This window comes from Anneissia japonica, unplaced genomic scaffold, assembly GCF_011630105.1.
Source record: "Anneissia japonica isolate Jap-2015-1 unplaced genomic scaffold, ASM1163010v1 scaffold284889_len227367_cov140, whole genome shotgun sequence".
NCBI lineage: Eukaryota > Metazoa > Echinodermata > Crinoidea > Comatulida > Comatulidae > Anneissia > Anneissia japonica.
In genome coordinates, this window is record NW_022756579.1 from 184,347 (window position 1) to 203,621 (window position 19,275).

Consider the following 19,275-nt stretch of genomic DNA (forward strand, 5'->3'; position numbering starts at 1 on the left):
AAAACCGTATTTATATAGCGTGCCTTATAAACTTCAAATAACAAGGCACCTTACATAACCTATGGTCGAAAAATAGGACCCGCCGGACACTATCCCGGTATGTCTGTTTTATTATATGAACTACAACATGTACTATAAAATAAACAAGACACACACACACACACACACACACCCACCCAAACATACACACACACATACACACACACACAATAATACAAATAACCGTAAACAAAATATACCTTTCTTTTAATTAATTAGGGCAATTGGAAACTGCGAACGGAATACTGCAATTTAAACGTACAGAAAAGGAGTCTGAAAAAATATGAAAACAAAAACCTCTCGCTTCCCAAGGATAACCAAGGACCGTTCGAAGACTTTTCCAATAGGTAGGTGGTGTACCAAAAAACAAACCACTATTCTGTTGAAACAGTGTACCGTACTAGCTAAAGTATGCATGGCCCATGTTGCACACTAAAGACGGTACGGCAATTTAAGTCCTCCTACCGAAACATAAGGGGAAGCAGCGACATACAGTAATTGCTCTAAAAATCTTCATGGTTCAGGGCACACAAATTGGCTTCCACAGGTTTATCCCCTATTCATTTTGTTCTCTGTAGTTTTTATAGCTATATTAAAATCCAATATGTTACGATTATAGTACTTACTCTGCAAATTGAAGTAGCCGTTAAAAAATCGACTGAAGCTGGTTTGTAGCTGTAACATTTGGATCCTTCTAAGCTGTATGCCGGTGGACATGATGCTGTAAATTGGAGTAAAATCCATATTGATGTTTCTTTCTTTTTGTCTTATTTTTATCATCGCTGTAGTTGATGGATTGATTATCTAACACTGGTGCATGATTAAGCACAATTCAACGTATCATACGACTAAACATTAATAAAATGTTAAACAGACAATAGGACAGATTTAATAAAAAATCAAATTTTGAACTTACAGCTATAAAATGGTACCTCAGATGGTAAAGTTAAGAACGGTTCTTGTTGTATGAACGCATGATCAATTATGTTCTTTGAATCCCGAACCCTGCTTTGAACATAAAAAATGCCATCTGCACCCCACCAGTTGTACGTAGCGTGTACTGTTGATGTCACGCGTGATGTAAGTGCCACTTCATATTCGTTACCAGCGTTTACTATGTAATTTCTAGAAATATTAGTGTTAATATTATCTAATAACATGGTGAACCTTTCGTCTGAACGTTGTCCTGTGTTGAAGATCATGATGTTGCGTTCAATAAGTCCGTTACCATAGGTAATATCTCCTAAAACAAAAATTAGATGCCGTCCGTGGTTGTAAAAAAACACATTGTTAGTGACACATGTGTTTCTTCCCATTATGGTTACTACATCATTGGTAGCAGATGGTTTATTGTAGTAAAATTGGTTGCCAGTTATCCAAATTGATGAGGAGTCACTAGTCGTTTTTACGGACAGCACACCACTTTCCGTATTAGAACGGAAATAATTATGTGCAACCATCACTATGGAATCAGTCGATACTTCGTGAATGGCCAAATCTCCATAATTTTCCACGAAGAGGTTTCCTGTGATAGAACAGTTTCCATTCGTGTGGTTCATAATGTTATGGCTGGTTTGGGAACAGCTTTGAAAAGTAGATTTTGATATGCTCACTTCAACTGGAATTCTCTCATCGATGTAATTATCCACAATATATACAACTGAACCCATAACGTTTAAGAAATACGAATTTTCTATGGTAATTGATGATTTCAGAAGGTATTCTATAATGTTGAAAAAAAAACAACCTTTTATAATGAAAGTAGTATATAAAAGATTATAAATTATTTATGTTATAAACTCCATTTGTGTCTTGTCACTAATGTGGTTTATGAGAAAAAGTTTATGAATCTTCGGCCACATAGGGCCCGGAATGCATAAATTATTGCTTACACATTGTACAATTAATATAGCAAATGGTTACGTTTATCATAATTATCATGCAGCGGTTTAATTTCTAAAACGAGAGCATATTCCAGTACCCCACTCTGCTTATTGGTTTGTATTGACCGATGTGATGCACCAAAAAAAAAAAAGTAATATGTCCTTGGAACATGGTTCAGTCATTGCTTGTCTTGTTAACATTATACCTCAGGTCATAAGAAATGCTAAACTCATAAGACAGATTCACTTCAACGTTACTCACGATATTAATTTAGTCGTAATGTTTAAACTTCATAACAATTTGTACCAGAAGGTTGAACAATCTATGGTCAAGGAAACTAAATCGTACAGGTAATAGCCGTACCTAGTCGCACGTATGTATAAGCCTTGTCTATATGAAGGCGTCAATTCCTATCCCTGAGAAAACATCCAGTTATAACACAACCATCAAATTTAAATTTAAAGAATAATCTAAATTAAACAAGCATCGTGTTTAATTTGAAAGGAAAAATAAACTATCATCAATGATTTACTTCTCTTCTTAGCGATCTTGTACGATCGCTAATTCTCACACCATAGTATTTGTTTACAACATAACATTATGGCTTCCGCAGAGTAAAATCGCGTAGTATCACGTGAGACACATCACTGATCTGCCATGTGCTCCGCCTTTCGCTCGCCTTTCCTTCTCGGTGCCAAGCCTTCTTTCATTGCATGTTTTCATTACTTATTCTTCTTTTTGCATTTTGTATATATTGTAACACATGTCATTGAAGAAAATTAAACGTTAGTTTGAATTGAATTGAACAGCTTGTCTGCCCAATTCGAACTAATATAGAAAGGTAGACTTTAGCCTGGATTTTGGAAATTACAACAGAAAGGGGTTCTGGCGCTCCAACGATCTGAGCATTTTTAATCTGTTTTAAAAAGATTTCAGGGAGTGTTTGTTGACAATGACGGTGATGGTACATAAACAAACAAAATTTGAATAAAGCCACGTACGATTTGAGTTGCAATGTACATTATGTACGGTTTGAGCACCCGAACTATGTATACAAACATATCATTACTTAGCATACTGATGATTTGTTTTATTTATTTATTTTTTTATATAATGCTTCGGTGAAATAAGTATTCACGTAAATATTATCTAATGACTAAAGTTACTGCATGACCATTTTTTCTATTTGTAATAAAACCAATTTCTTCTAATTTTAAATACATTTTCCACTGAGTTTGTGATAATTCGTTGTCACGCATAGACATGTGCTAAATGCGTGGCAAATTTATGATCAAGCATGTATTTCTGCAAAATGCATGTTTCAACCAAAACTACTTTGAAATGCGGGACTATCCCGCATGATGCGAAACGATTGGTAACTATGTCTATTAGGTCCTTCTTACAAAGATACGTCGCAATCGAGAGCGATGCCGAAGTGTATGGTGGAGCGCATTATTTTTTCCCCATACACTTAAAGCAGAAAAGATAGAGGGCCCTATTTTGGGCCAGTTAGGTGTAACTGATAAACATGAATACGCATGCCTGACTTCCCTCTCGTGAAAGAGGTGTTTTGTGGTGTATCTAGTAAGCTGCAGTGCTTAAGTGCGATGAAAGAACAAAATAAGAACAAATTGAGGCTGAGGTAAAATGTTAAATGAGGTTTTCATTTTTTTTATATTTTTTTCTTAAATGGAAAACCAATAAATCTAATTTTCTATGTTTAAAAAGTATATAAAAATATGGACAAACTAAGAACAATTTGAGCCTGAAATCGGCCAAAAAATAAGATTAGTTTTGTAAAAAAAAAGTTTATGCCTAGATAATGTGACATGATGTGACATGCATTGTTGCAATTGTAATAGTAGTGATACAAACTTTTTATTGTCGCGTAAAATACGTAAAATTCTTTTTTCAAGGTTTTACTTACATGTAGATATGAATATCCGAATGACATAAACGCCTAGAAATGCTTGGAGTGAATAACTATGAGTACTTTTGACAGAGTTATCAATTACAATTTTTACAATTAATCATTGTGATTTTTTTTTCGTTTTAAATGAGCTATAATTTTTTTAAATTTAGTATTTAAGATTTTCTTGATGATGTTGACAGACAGTCTTTAATAAACACTACCGGTACGTCATATACCGTAGTCTGTGTGTAGAATATCGTCGGTTTTGGTAAAATGTATCATATAATATACTATATCTGCTTGCTATGGAACATTCATTCTTATATTCATATTGAATGTGAATGAAATGTTGCTGAGAAATCACCATTAAAACTATACATAGAATTGTCCTATTGCAGTGTATAAGCATTTATATCCCTCAGAATCAGTGCTGCGTGTAAACTATTCACCGTTGCTTATTTCACAAGCAGCGAACACTGCTTTCGCGAACGTGAAGTCAAGTATGCATATTAATCATGTGTATCAGTTCAATTAACTGACTTTACATGCGTCCTCTACGGTACCCCGTAGGAGTAAGCCATAACAGGGAGGTGCTTAGTGACTTACGCAGTTTCAACGGCTGAATAAGTAGTTTGCATTCCTACCATTCTTTGCTCCTACTAAGTGTTCCATGTACCGCGATTTTCAATTGACTAGAAATAGTACTCTGCTTTTTAAAATAATAATTTTCATCAATTTTAAGCTGAAAGTAATAGTGTTCATGAATAGTATTGTACCGTTTTTTTCGGAATAAATGGCGACGTTAACGTGTTACATTGGTGTAAGCGAGCGAGTTAAGGGCACACTCTAGTGTGTAATTTAATTCAGATTCATTGATCAGTTTTTAAGATATCATCTAGGTAGGTATGGGACGTTCCGTTCATTTTCTATCCAGTTAGACTGAGTTTGTTTACTGGATTTGTTTTTTGTAGATCAGTTTTGAGATATATATTGTGCAGTGAGGACCTTTCATTTATGACATAAATGATGTGTAAAAAGTCCGACGTACGTAGACATAAACCTGTACACATGAGGCTGTTAACAAACTGACAAAAACACACACAAACACAAGCACACAAAAACAATCGACCGGATGTATAACCTCCTTGCGGAGTTAATAATAATGAATATTGGAAATGTATTTCATTTTTCAGCAACAGTCATTCACACTGTACAGATTGACTCGCCCTCCAGAGCAAATTTAAAATATGCTCAAGAGCTGAGAACAATTAAAATGTACCAATTTAAACTATGTGAAAGTATAACATTCCTATATGCAAATTAACTGCGTAGAAATTGTAATCAGGAATCGAGACCAATGCCTAACCAGTGCAATATTTGCCTCTGCAAAAACCAATGGTAACTTACCTTTGTTGTACACCGACAGATGTATCTCCACTGGTTCGTAATCAACCCGACAAGAACTATACGTTGTTGTAAAATGATCTAGTTCTAGAGTTACTGCATTTGATGTTGCCATAAACGTCAACGTCTCAGCTCTATAATAATTTACTACCCCAATGCGAGTTGAATCGGTCGAGTTTCCATCATAAACGTAAGCCGTCCTCCTATTGTAACTATAATAATGCGTAAATGTCACAAATATTGTGCAATTTTGCATGCACTGGAACACGCTAATACAGTTTATACTTCCACATGCATTATCACGTAGTACAAATTGATTACCCGGATACACAAACCGACGCGTCCCACATCCTTGCGTGTAAAATAATGATTGCGATGGAAAGAAACTCGCTATTCTCGTAGATAAATTCAAGCCAGTTGTGTATATGTCGTCAAAATAACATTCACGAACATTAGCTGCCGAATATATTCTGGATGATACACCTAACTCACACTGTATCAAAGTAATCCCTGTAATAGTAAGCGCTGTTGTACTATCGATTAAAATCGCATGTCCGTAGCAGTTCTCAATATGGATGTTTTCAATTAGTGGAATCTGTGGTCCGAACGCATATATTACAGGAACACCGTCAAGACCATGTAGTTTTCCAGCATTCAATATATCAACGTATTGTATGGCGGATATTTCTGAATCTGAATCAGTATACACCTGAATATTTCCCCAGTTCGAACTTTTACAAACCAGCCATACGTTGTTGTACCAGTAATAATAACGGTCGTAATAATATGGACAATCAAATAAACTCAATTCGTGTCCATTGCAATACCATCGTCTAGACAAGTATGACTCGGAGTTGATATGGATATTTGAGGATTCATACCGTTCATACGAATAACCAAGTTGACGGCATGCAACCTCAGCTTCTTCCTGTCCGAAATAGTATGTTTTGACCGATTTCCATTCACCGTCTGTAAAAACCTGGATCACGCCTTGCACACGACTAGTACTTTGTATCAAACGTATCTTGTTTTTATCGTTTGAGTTGTTTGTATTGTTAAGCATAAATGTTATTCTGCTGATTGGGGTTCCTACTGCGGTTAGTTTTCCAAGGATAGTTATACCATTATCCTCATTCAAAAATAAAGTTACACCAGGGTCTATTATCAATTCTGCATTTGGTAGGATTGTGATGTCAGATTCTACTACATATGGGCTATTACCTACCTTAAGGTGACACGTAGCATTAATTCGTCCACCGATATTCGAGGAACTACATTTGTCGGAAATGGTGTTCTGACCACGTGATCTAGTCATTATGTATGCAAGGTTGTTCCAATCTTCATTGTCGAAAATTTTCTGGCGGAAGACAGTATGTTCACTTGTTCTCCACCGGTTGGATCTTGCGTCAATGAAATGTTCCGGGTCATTAAAGACATGTGCACTACAGATTTCCATTTCGATTCCAGCGTTATCAAACACATTTCCAGACAGGGTTGCTGTGCGAACACCCAATATTAACCCGCATGAAAACTTATCCAGGAAATGTCTTCTTGTTATAACATTGTGCTGGATAACATTATTTCTTAAGTGAACTTGCGCTAAGTCTGTCATTAAAACAGGGTATTTTCCAGGCCTACCAACATCAATAATACAATCATCGGCGGTGTTGTTACTTATGGTATTGTTTACAATGTTAACCACGTATTCTAAATTGCCGATTACATTCTTGTTATTAACCGTCATCAAAATAGCTTTTTTACTGTAAATTACTATATTGTTTACCACGCTAACTTTAATATTCACTGTCTCCGTAAAAATATATGTTTCCAGAAAGACATCACTACCTTCAACTACACAATCACTCACACGTAAGTCAATCCATTCTTCAGTTGAGGGTGAATTGTCTGTGGCATACATTTCTACATACAATGGTTGCCTCACGGATTGAAAACCGATATCATGTAAGTATACTGAAGCGTTATTATTATATGAATAATAATAACGCAAGTAAATACGTACACCATATGTCATCGATTGAAAATTGCAGCCATCAAGTAAGATGTTATGCACACGTCTGTAGAATCGAGCTCCATATGAATCTTTGAATGAAGATCTATATACACGTGTACTTTGATCTATTGAATGTACGTATTTGTATATAGGATACGGTACAGAATTGAATGTGCAATCCTCAATATTTAGTGTCGCCGAGGTAAACAAGTTATAATCATAAATAGCATAATAATTGTCTTTGAATTTACAGTCCCTAAGAGAAATAGTCTTAACTCTACCATCAATTCTGAAAGCGTACTGAGCAGATGACATGTTGCATCGCTCAAAGAGAACACGTTCTCCATTATACAAACGTACGAGAGTACCGCTTCTTTCACTGCCTTGCCAATTTGAGTCTATGACCCTCAACTCTGATTTTGTCGGAGTGGAATCCATTTTTAGCCCATAGGCGATAGAAGATTGAGAGATATAATCCATCTAGATGTGTATAAGAGACAGAGTTAGAACTTTTACAAACCGTATAAGAGACAGATATATATATATATATATACATATTAGTCCACAAGGTTCAAGAAGTATAATATATAACAAAAGAAAGAATATAAAGAAATAAAGGAACTCACCTTTTAAAGGCATGAGCAAAATGTCGACCTTTATCTGATTGTAATAAATAGACTGGTAAGTATATTTATAGGTAACAGTCAGAAAATTCGATGACGATTGAACTAGCTGATGATCTGGATATATCCCTGATGTTGTGGAATCAAGTGTCAGTAAAGTATCTCCATTTGCTGGATCAGTAAAAACCAACGATTCGTAAGTACTTAAGTCTTGTTGATATACATAGATTGCGATAATATTGTCAGGTTGTACGGTGAAATTTCGAGTATGTTTAGTATAGATTTCTTCTGGTGGTAGAATGTTGAGAAAGAATAAGTCAGAGAAGAAAATTGATTGGTCAGATTCAAAGAAATTTAGTACCCAGCTTTTGTGAATATAATTCCGAATATTATCTAAGTGTGCCGAGGACATGGTTGATATGTAAAATCCAGTTGCACATTGAATGATTCCTCGATAGTGGTGATACGATGGAGAATAGATGGAAACGCCGGATCCCAAGGAATCAATGTGTGTATTCATTACTGAATGAACATTAAAAAATGGGTTATCGATATAGAAAATGAATCCCTGATGTGCATTATATAGATTAATATCAGAGAAATGATGGTGATGAAGGTCCACTTGAATAGCAGCATCGGCGTAAACATTCATGTCTTCTAGATATCCTCCAGCTAAGCTTATGTGTGTGTGAATCATTGAACTTCGTTCAAGAGAAACGGCGAATCGGATACCCTGCCATCTTCCGGGATTGCATGTTAAATATACTTTACGGGAAGAGGAACATCGATAAAGTGGATTCTTGAAACCGCAATAAACTATATTTGTATGAATGCGTCCATCACATTTGAAAGCATTAAAAATGTTCAAAAGAGCAGATGTACCGTAAGTATAACTTATGTAGTCTATATATCCTAGTTGCCGACAAGCTATACGTGCAGCAATAGCATTCCATTGAATACTTGAACTGTAGCTGTAGTAACAGACAGAGCCCCATTGACCATCTCTGGAGACCTCTAGAATACCTTCCCAAGGATGACTTCCTCCAGATAATCGAATCAATTCAATGGTTTCTTTAGAACTGTTGAATGGTTCCATCCTTATCACATCCGTAATGTTTCCTTCGGCAATAAGTGTTCCGTGAACCAGTATTCCAGTATAGAAGTCAAACAACAAATTGACACCTGCCTGAAGTATCAAGGTACCTTCAGGTTGTATCACAATGTCATTAACAACCCTGTACGGATTATCAACAGAACTTAGTGTGACGTTACCTGTTATACTGCCACCTATTGTTGATCCAGGATCACTGCGGAACCCCAATTGTATACATGATTGATTAACTAGGTCTGAAAAGTTATATCCAACACGATAAGGCGAGATTTCTACTATCGGATATGAAGCTCCTGTTTTTCTATCTAGAATACGTGTGTTGATGAAGGAACAATTTGTAGAGCCCCACCACGACAGACTAGCATTTATTGTTACTGTTGACAATTTGTCTCGGCCTGGAACAGCGACTTCGTACATGAAATTAGGATTATCAAACGTGTTGTTTTTCATAGAGACGCTCGAAGAGAGTAAAAATATGACAGATGAAGGCCAGAATAAATTTAGAAATCTCCATCTCGGTTGATTGTTCTTCATCACGTTTTCCTCGACAATTATGTTTTGAGACGAAGCTGATGTTCCAAGAAATAAAAGCCGTTCACAAGAGTTGTTGAGGAACACGTTTGACACAATTGTCATTGCCTCTCCTACTGATGAATATGTGACATCAATGTGTATCAGGTAATAGGCCACATTTAAAGATATGTCATTTTTAACTACTTTGATACCACGCGAAAATATTGCCCCAAAATCTATCGCACCATTCTGGTTGTATCTAATAAAATTTTTATGAATGTATACATTTACATATTGATGGTGTTCTGTCCTGAAAACGCCACTTCCACCATTATACGAAAATGAATTATTGTCAAGATGCAGATTGTAACTGTAACTGTAGTCAATAAACCGATTCTCGTTTATGAAAAGGCCATTTTCCAAGTTACTATCAAACACACTGTTCTGAAGTGTAAGATAAGTATATTTTCCCGAAATCATGCCATTCATTTTATTTCCTTTAGCAGATGATGCGTTGATGAACATGTTGACAATATTGTACATGTCAATTCCATTAAATGAATTTCCAGAAAAGTTACTTGATTCCACAACGAGTTCATTAATTCTGTTATGTGTTTGCAATCCATTTCCATGGTTGTCTATAGCTGTGAGATCATTAGTGTCCAGCTCCAACATATACGTATGAATGGTCAATCCATTTCCTTGGTTTTCAGCTAAAGTCGTATGACTAATTTCATTTTTTGCAATAATTGCTAGATTTAAAAAGAAATGATAAAGAACTAAAAAACAGTAGGCTATAAGATGTTTGCTAAGCTATATCATACACATCATGAACAATGAAATATACTTAACATTAATATAATATTTTTAATGAAATTGTATCATAACAATTTTTGTTTAATGGTTTAAAGCATAATAATATTATTAAAATTAGCATATTATAACGACACATGCAGGCTAGATATATGTATTTTAAGCACTTGAAAAAGCAACAACAGGCTCATTTTGTCACTGGCGCTATTGATGGTTATGTTTAAATAAATTGCCTTTTGACAAGTTAGTAGCATAATAAGATGAACAATGAAAAAAAAGCCAAAAATGAACGTGGGCCTACATTGAGACAGATACAGATAAACTTTATTTCATCCCTTTCAGGAAATTACATTGTGGAAATGACATGATACTATTGTTTTTTAATTGTTGATGGAACACATTCAAACTATTTCGATTCGACTTTTTAACTTTAGATATAAACTTAATTACATTTCTTACATGGAACGATATCAAGTAATTCTTATACAAGCATTCTTAATGATACATTTGAATTGTGTCAGTTAAGATAAAACAGAAAGTACTTACGCTCACTCCAAATTATGAATTTGAAAGTGTAGGAACGACAGTAGGACGAGACATAACATTCGTACCGAATTGTCATCACATTTGACATTGATTTTAAACCCTCGTCTTCTAAACTTACAACTGTTTGTAATAAGGTTGAAGTGTCGTTTCCATAATAAAACTTCAGTCGAATATACTGACTATCATGTTGCAGAATTTTCACTTTTAGTATGTACCCTTCATTGGTGTAAAATGTCTGTAAAATAATATGTGAAAATTTAAAGTGAATTTTATCTAAATGCATAATAATACTTAAATATATTGGCAAGCTGTTAGTAAGACTATAATTGTCTAGGAATTCAGATGATCGCATTAAAATGAACAACCAATGCACACATTTTGGTAGTACAGTATCAGATTCTGTGATGATTAGCTACTTAATCGAAATGTTTATGTAAGCCAAAAAACAATGTATGTTTCAATAATTTACGTTGACATGTTGTTCTCCTTGACAGTTATCGTATGACACTCATATTCACACTCCACCAATAGACAAAAGGTTGAAGCAATAATTACTCTTTCATCTTAAAACCTAATTCATGCCAACGTTTTATGTGTATTTGTATGGAATCTTACGGTTTCGAAAAATCACAAAAACAAGAATAAATATGGTAACATCTTTGCACTTGTTGTTCCTGTTTACATTTTGTTTCACATCGATTCTTACGTACGCCTGGTATTTGTTTTTCTTATTTCTTAATATTTTTTTTTTTTCATTCATGCCAACTATTCAACTTATTTTAGTATTATTGTATTGTTTTCTTATTTTACTGGATACGATTATTGTATCCAAACTTTACTGTACTTGTAACTTGTTTAATCTAACCATCTGTTTTTACCCATATGACGTCTGATTTGTAGTGTGTGTATTTGTATTGAATCTTACGGTTTCGAAAAATCACAAAAACAAGAATAAATACGGTAACATCTTGTTGTTCCTGTTTACATTTTGTTTTACATCGATTCTTACGTACGCCTGGTATTTGAGCCTCGAAACAATTATTTTCTATTATTCTGTCGGAACACACGTGGAACACAAATGAAATATATATATTTATATATATATATATATATATATATTTATCTATATAAAATTATATATATATAATTTTTTTTAATGTCTTTTTGAAATAGTTGCTTACTGTATTATGTAAACTGTGTTAGATTTGTATTGTAACAGGCCAATATTATCTATAATATTGTATTGTTCATTTCAAAATAGATTAGTGAGGCTTACATAAAATTATCTTATAGTGATTAGGTTCCCTTAAAGTTTTGTATTCAAGTTATTGTATTTGAATTTTGATTATGAATTGTTTTGTACTTCGCTTTTTTGGCGAATGCATAACAAAAATAAGACTACAGTAAGAATAGTAAATCAAAATTGTATATAATTACTTGAGTTGTTTCAATCATCCTCCGGCGAATAATATCTGCAGATATCTCAAACAATGAAATACTTGTATGTTTTGGGTGGTGACACTTGCTGGTGATTGGTTAAAAATAAGCAATAGGTGAGATTACGTGTGAAAAGTGTAATACAAAAGCCAAAAATCAAGTCTGTGCAAAAAAAGGTTGGGGCGTTGTTCTTGCTCGGTGAATGCATATGGTAAAAAGGCCATGTGCAACGTGCATGTCTCAGCAAAACTAAACAAGGTCAACCGAAGACAAGATCCTCTAAAACCTCAAAGTACAAAAACATACATCAAGTTCAGCATTCCAGTGATAGTCCATCGTCGGATAAGACAATAAAGATAGCAAGTACCAAAACAGATAATGTTGTATATGTCACAGTGGACATCAACAAGAATCGAGTAAAGATGGAACTGGACACTGGTGCTGGCGTTACTGTGATACCACAAAAGTTATACGAACTGACATTTAAGAACATTCTGCTGGTAAACACTAGTAAAGAATTTAAAAGCTTTACTGGAGAAAAGGTGTATCCTTTGGGTAAAATTAAGGTTGAGTATGAACACATATTGTACCACTTGTGGTTATATGTAGTTGAGCACACGGAACGTACTCTGTTAGGTCGAGGTTGGTTGCAACATATTCAACTTAATTGAAAAGAACCAGATTTTAGTGGCAAAAGCTCCCTAGTGCGAAAGGTTAAGAACTTCCTACAGCTGAAGGAAATATTAGATAAATATGATATGATTTTTTTTTATGGCGAGTTAGGCTGTGTAAAAGAACTTAAATCTACTGTTGCAGTTGGAAAAAAAACGCAACTCCAATTATAAGCAAAGCATATCGTGTACCTTATGCACTAAAGTCAGACTTAGAAAAAGAAATAGATCGACTAGTAAAAGAAAGAATATGGTCGCCGGTCCAGCATAGTGAATGGGATAGTAGCATTGTTAAGAAAACGGATGGGATTATAAGCAATTATAAGCCTACAGTAATCCGGTACTTAACAAAGTAGATATTCTAGCTAACTTGGCTGGAGGTAAGAAGTTCACCACATGGACTTAGACACTTAGGCTCAAGCCTACAATCAAATGACACTAACAGAAGAGTAAAAAAAGGTACTCACCATAATTACAGATAAGGGACTATTTCAACGAAATATAATACACTTTGGGATAACCAGTGCGCCAGCCATATGGAAAAAGCAATGGAGTCAATTTCAACGGGACTCCAAGGTATTAAAGTGTATCTTGATGATATTATGCTGATAACGGGTAGAAAAGTTCTTAATCGTCTGAAACAATACGGTATTAAGCTAAAAAAAAAGGCAAAATGCGAGTTTTTGAGAAACTCTGTTGAGTATTTGGGACACAAACTTGACAAAGAGGGTGTACACAAGGCTCCACATAAGATGGACCACATAAAAAGTATTCGGTTCCCAAAGGATATGAGTGAATTACGGTCCTACTTGGGTATGATAAACTACTATAGAGCTTTTGTGCCTAATATAGCTACAGTAATTGCAGCATTAACTAGAATGCTAGAGAAGGGACAATGTTAATGGAATGAGAAAGCAAAACATGCTTTTAGTCCAAAGAAGTCTTAGAAGACTCTGATTTTTCAGTACTTTATGACCCCAGTCTCCCTATTACGGTAGCGACTGATGCATCACCAGAAGGGATAGGTGCAATGCTGTCCCACATTATCGATGGTCAAAAGCGCCCGATTAAATTTACATCCCGTGCACTAAGTAAAGCCGAATCTAATTATTAACAGTTAGAGCGTGAAGCTTTAGCAATCGTGTATGTTTTAAAGAAATGTTACTCCTACATTTATGGGCGGAAATTTCAATTAATTACAGATAATAAACCCTTAGTCACCATATTTGGTCCTCCTGTGCTCACGGCTGAACGAATCCAAACGATGGTCTGTATATCTATCGGGATTTGACTATGAAATTTAATTACTGTTACCTATATGAATGCAGTTGAAACCATCCCCATCTCGAGTGAGGAGTTCAAAAGAGAAACCCTCAAGGACAAAGAAGAGTTATCTAATAGTTGGTTGGGTTGAAAACAAACAAGATGAATGTTTGAAACCATACCTTAATAGGCAAAATGTGTTAACAAATGAAAACGGATGTCTTCTTAGGGGAGCGCGAGTAATAGTACCGCCTAAAATGCGTAAGCGTGTGTTAGAAGAGTTGCATGTTGGCCACATCAGGATTGTGAAAATGAAGTCACTTGCGAGATCATATGTGTGGTGGCCCAAGTTAGACGCGTAAATTGAAGAGGTTGCAAAGCATTGTGCTGATCCCCCTACTGCCCCTTTGCATCCCTGGTTGCCAGCAACCAGACCGTTGGAGCGCATTCATATTAATTTTGCTGGTCCGATTGACGGATTAATGTATAGTAGTAGATGCTTACTCAAAGTGGCCGGATATAAGCATGAAAAACACTACTTGCTTAGTCGGTGTGGCTTACCACAGATAATTGTGGTCCCCAGTTCACAATGGTCCCCAGTTTACTTCATATGAATTTCAACTGTTTATGCAAAGAAATGGTATTAAACACAAAAGGTCTGCCCCCTAACATCTCGCCACAAATGGTTTGGTTGAGAGATTTGTGGGTACAATGAAAAAAGGGTTAAAGGCAGCAAGAAATGAAAAGGGTAGCGCCAAAAAAAAAAGCTAGATATATATTTATTAGCCTATCGTTATTCCGAACACGCATTAACATGGGAAACCCTGGATATGCTAAAACCTAATATAAAAGAAACTGTTAGAAAACAGGTACACAAGAACATGGAAAAGCATAAGAAGTTTTTTTGAAGTTGAGGAGAAAATCTATGCTCAGAATTACATGGGTAAAGAAAAATGGGTTCCAAGATTGGTTATTAAAAAGTTAGGTGCACTGCATTATTGAATACAGGTTTGGAGTGTAGTTTGGAAAAGACATGTAAATCAATTAAGAGGTAGAGAAGGTGATGTTCACTCAGAGAGAGAAAGTGAGGACGAGCTTCAATATGGAAGTAGTATAAATGTTGATGAAGAAACTGATCGTGCTTCAGGTGTGCAAATTGCGAAGAGAGTGCAGGGCTCCAGAAAGTTTGATTGAGCATTGTTGAATGTTTTTAAGTAGTTTTATTAGTTGAAGTTTTATAGGTGTTAAAGTGATATTTCGAAATTGGAAAGATTGTCATACAACAAACCACATTTCAGAAACAATTGTATTACTTAATCTTTAATCGACAGTTACTATTTTCTAAGAATATCCATTTTTATATTAAAATAATTATTTTCTAATCAATCAGGCAGTATTATTAAAACTAAATGTTTCTACCATGTATTCATTAGAAGTGGAGAGTTGTTGGATATTGACACACACTAATTATTGTATGCTGCCCTCTATGGTTATAAATAAACGGTCTCTTGAATATGGCGAACATCGTGGTCCGGTTCACGTTATTTCAGTGTAAATTTGCTGGTCTATAAACATAACACATTGGTTTAGTCTTTTCACTTGTGCTCTGTTTCAAATGCGGTGCATATTTCCGGACCAAAACTGGAAAAAAATATCTGCAGATGGATCCGTTTCGGCCTTATATGTCTCATTAGTTCAGCTTGAGTACAGACTAAAGCAAAAAGTTAGACCAGCTTAGCTAAGCCCCCCCCCCCATATAACACCTCTAATAGACTGAACAAAGTGAGGAAAGATGTGTATAAGAGACAGAACCAACTTTGTGCCTGCTTGGGTTTGGTGAGGCAAACCTGTTACCTTTTAAGGGAGCTTTAGACACATTGTAGGCACTACTTAACGACCCTGAAAGAGAAACTTCTATAGGCCTAGCAAGCCAGAAGTGGATTACTATGCTTGTACAACTCATGAACTACCCACGAGAGACGGACGGACCCAAAGAAGACGACTACGGAAACGAAAATAAAAACGGATTAAGAATGACGGAAACCAAACTATAACTTTTAGATGTGGAACAATTAACATAGCTACCTACAAAGAAAATGAAATCTTAGATATAATGGAAAAGAGAACAACAGATTTTTATGGACTCGCGGAAACAAGACATCGCGGTCAAGATCAAGGTAAAGATCTCGGAGGTGGCGTTCTACTGATGTACAGTGGAACAGACATTGGAAGAAGAAGATATGGAGTAGCTATGATAGTAGGACCCAGATTATCACCCTATATTCAAGAAGTTAATATAATTAGCGAAAGATTAATGAAGTGTACCTTCAGTATTCAAAATAAAAAGTACCATATATATCAGGGAATGCACCACAGCAAGGACACACTACAGAAGAGAAAGAGAACTGTTTTACTTTATTTGAGGATCACTATCACATAAAAGACACAGAGATAGGATTGTTAATGGGAGATTTCGACGGAAGAGTCGGAAGTGATAGAGTAGGCATAGACCAAGTAATATGACCCTTTGGAGAGGAACATAAATATCCTGAAGGAGAACGACTAACTGACTTCTCTATTCTAAATAATTTAAAAATTATAAACGGGTTTTTCAAACACAGAAACTCACATAGTTTTACAATATATAGATGGAACTCGCAGATGTTCGATCAGATGTCAATCATTGACTATTTTATATGCTCGGACAAACGTGAAATAACAAATGTCAAAGTTTTCCCAGGGGACACCCTAGATTTCGATTACAGACTGTTAGTTGCAGATTTAGTTTTAAATGCACAGTCACTGGAAAATAAACAAATTAACGAAACATACATAGCACATTTAAACGATAAACTCAGAGATATCGATATAAGAGAACCTGGAAACTGGCAAAGCTTAGAAAAATGTATTAACGAAATAGCAGAAAATACACTAGGAACAAAGTAAATAGGCGGAAGCAAAAGAAGGCACATACCATGGTGGACAGAAGAAGTTAGAGAAGCAGTAAAAAAGAAAACATATAAATTAAGGATTTGGTTAAAACATGAAAACCAAGAAACTGGACAGAAATATGTTATTGCTTGGAGAGAATTTGATAAACAGAAAAAATAGCAAAAATCGACACATGGAAAAAACTGGAGAACAGTTAAAAAATAACCTACACAACAACAATAAGAAAAAGGTGTAGCACCAGAAAGCATAAACAACCGATGGACAGAATATATTAGTAACCTACTAAATGTTAAACCACATTAACTACAATTGGAAGCAAATCAAGAAGGAGATTCAACAAACACAGCAGAAAACAAGGAGGAAAATATAAATACTATGACTGAATTAGAAGACGCAATTAAGAAGATGAAAAACGAAAAATCCCCGGGATTGGATGATATTGCCATAGAACTTGGGGAAGGGAATTTAAAGAACACATACTGGAATTACTGAACAATTGTTGGCGTACAGGTAAAATACCAGAAAAAACTGTACGAAAGAATAATAGAAAAAAGAGTTAGACAAAAAATAGAACCAAAACTAGGAGTTGAACAACATGGCTATAGGAAGAACATGTAAAATACTGACCTGATCTACAGTATAAGATCTTTGGCAGATAAGGCATGGGAGTTTAACATATCAGCATACTTTCTATTTATTGATTTGAGCAAAGCGTTCAACTCGGTTCCAATACAATCCAATATAACTGGTCGCTTATGGAAGGCTAACGAGCATGTACAGTCCATGTCTTTGTAAAGTCAGGACAGATTATAATAACAAACAATGGTTTAATGTAGAGTCCGGAGTAAAACAGGGAAGCGTTGTCTCACCTATTTTGTTTATTGCATACTTAGATACAGTTATTAGGAACTTTAAGAGAAAACAAGAGCCACCCATCTCAAGCCACACCATGGTTTATGCAGATGACATATCATATTTCACAACCGAAAGAGACGACCTCAAGAAGGCAATACATAATTGGAATGAGTGTTTTAGGGAAGCAGGTCTGAAGTTAAATGTCTCGAAGACAGAGATTGTGTGTGTAAGTCGGTAAATAGAGGAGGATTTTCAAATCAACATCAACGGAGAAATTGTTAAAAATGTAGAAAGGGCAAAATATCTTGTAAGTGTGATAATGAGCGAAAGAGGTAATAAGTTTGATATTTCAGAGAAAGTCGGAAAATTTCAGCAAAAACGTAAGCGCTCTGTATCCCATACTTAAAGACAAACATGTTCCTCAGATTGATAAGCGTATCATTTTTGAAACCATCTTGACACCTACTTTGATTTATGGTGCTGAAAACCTGGGCCATGACAAAAACTCATTGGAGCATAATACAAGCAGCAGAAATGAGACCTCTAAGAACCATCGTCAATAATACTAGACTGAACAAAGTGAGGAACGAGGACATAAGAACGCAGGTCGGAGTGACACCTATCAGTAATAAAATCGAAGCTGAGACGGATTGAACATCTTGAAAGAATGAAGGAAGAAAGAGTTGCCAAAAGATGATTTGCATGGAGGCCAATGGCAAAAGACACGATCAAAGAAGTCTATCTAGGCACAACACACCGGACCTAATTGAGTTAAGAAGTGGAGAACTATTGGACAGAATGAAATGGAGAAAGAGGCTAGCTCCACTGACAGGCGTAAGCCTACATGGGTCCTGAAGTAAGTAAGAATTATGACTACCGAATCTATATAACAAGCGGACCTTATGAATATAGCGAAACTTATGATGACTACGACAAGGTATTTTTTGTAGCATCATAAATACTGTACCGGTACGTATTTATAACGTAATTTCAAACTAAATAACTTGGTGTTACCATTAGTTTCCATTTTGTGTTACCATTAGCTTAAAGTGAAACGCAAAGCACACAAAGTTCACAACGATTTCCTTTTGCTATAGAGTACCACAGTCGTGTCGCCACGACGCCAGGTGGCGCTCTCTGTTGTCAACAAACGTTGGTTACCGTTCATTACGCCTGAATGACTTCATAGGCTTTCTGGAATAGGCATTTTAAAATCTAATATTTTACCATCAAAATGTACT

The 19,275-nt window shown here is 35.4% G+C and overlaps 2 protein-coding genes across 2 annotated transcripts in view; both read right to left on the minus strand.

Annotated features, from left to right (window-relative positions):
- Window positions 1–7,633, minus strand: part of LOC117124219 — a 19,185-nt gene extending 11,552 nt beyond the window's left edge. Inside the window, exons 1-3 of the mRNA XM_033270369.1 lie at window positions 5,243–7,633; window positions 956–1,762; window positions 666–760 (exon numbers count right to left, since the gene is read on the minus strand). Coding sequence (XP_033126260.1) covers window positions 666–760; window positions 956–1,762; window positions 5,243–7,565 — 3,225 coding nt within the window. The 5' untranslated portion in view covers window positions 7,566–7,633. The remainder of the gene's footprint in view (window positions 1–665; window positions 761–955; window positions 1,763–5,242) is intronic.
- Window positions 7,627–19,275, minus strand: part of LOC117124223 (protein bark beetle-like) — a gene marked incomplete at its 5' end in the record, with an annotated part of 30,546 nt that continues 18,897 nt past the window's right edge. The window contains 3 exons of the mRNA XM_033270372.1: window positions 7,627–7,730; window positions 7,877–10,249; window positions 10,857–11,091. Of these exons, the coding sequence (XP_033126263.1) occupies window positions 7,627–7,730; window positions 7,877–10,249; window positions 10,857–11,091 (2,712 nt within the window). The remainder of the gene's footprint in view (window positions 7,731–7,876; window positions 10,250–10,856; window positions 11,092–19,275) is intronic.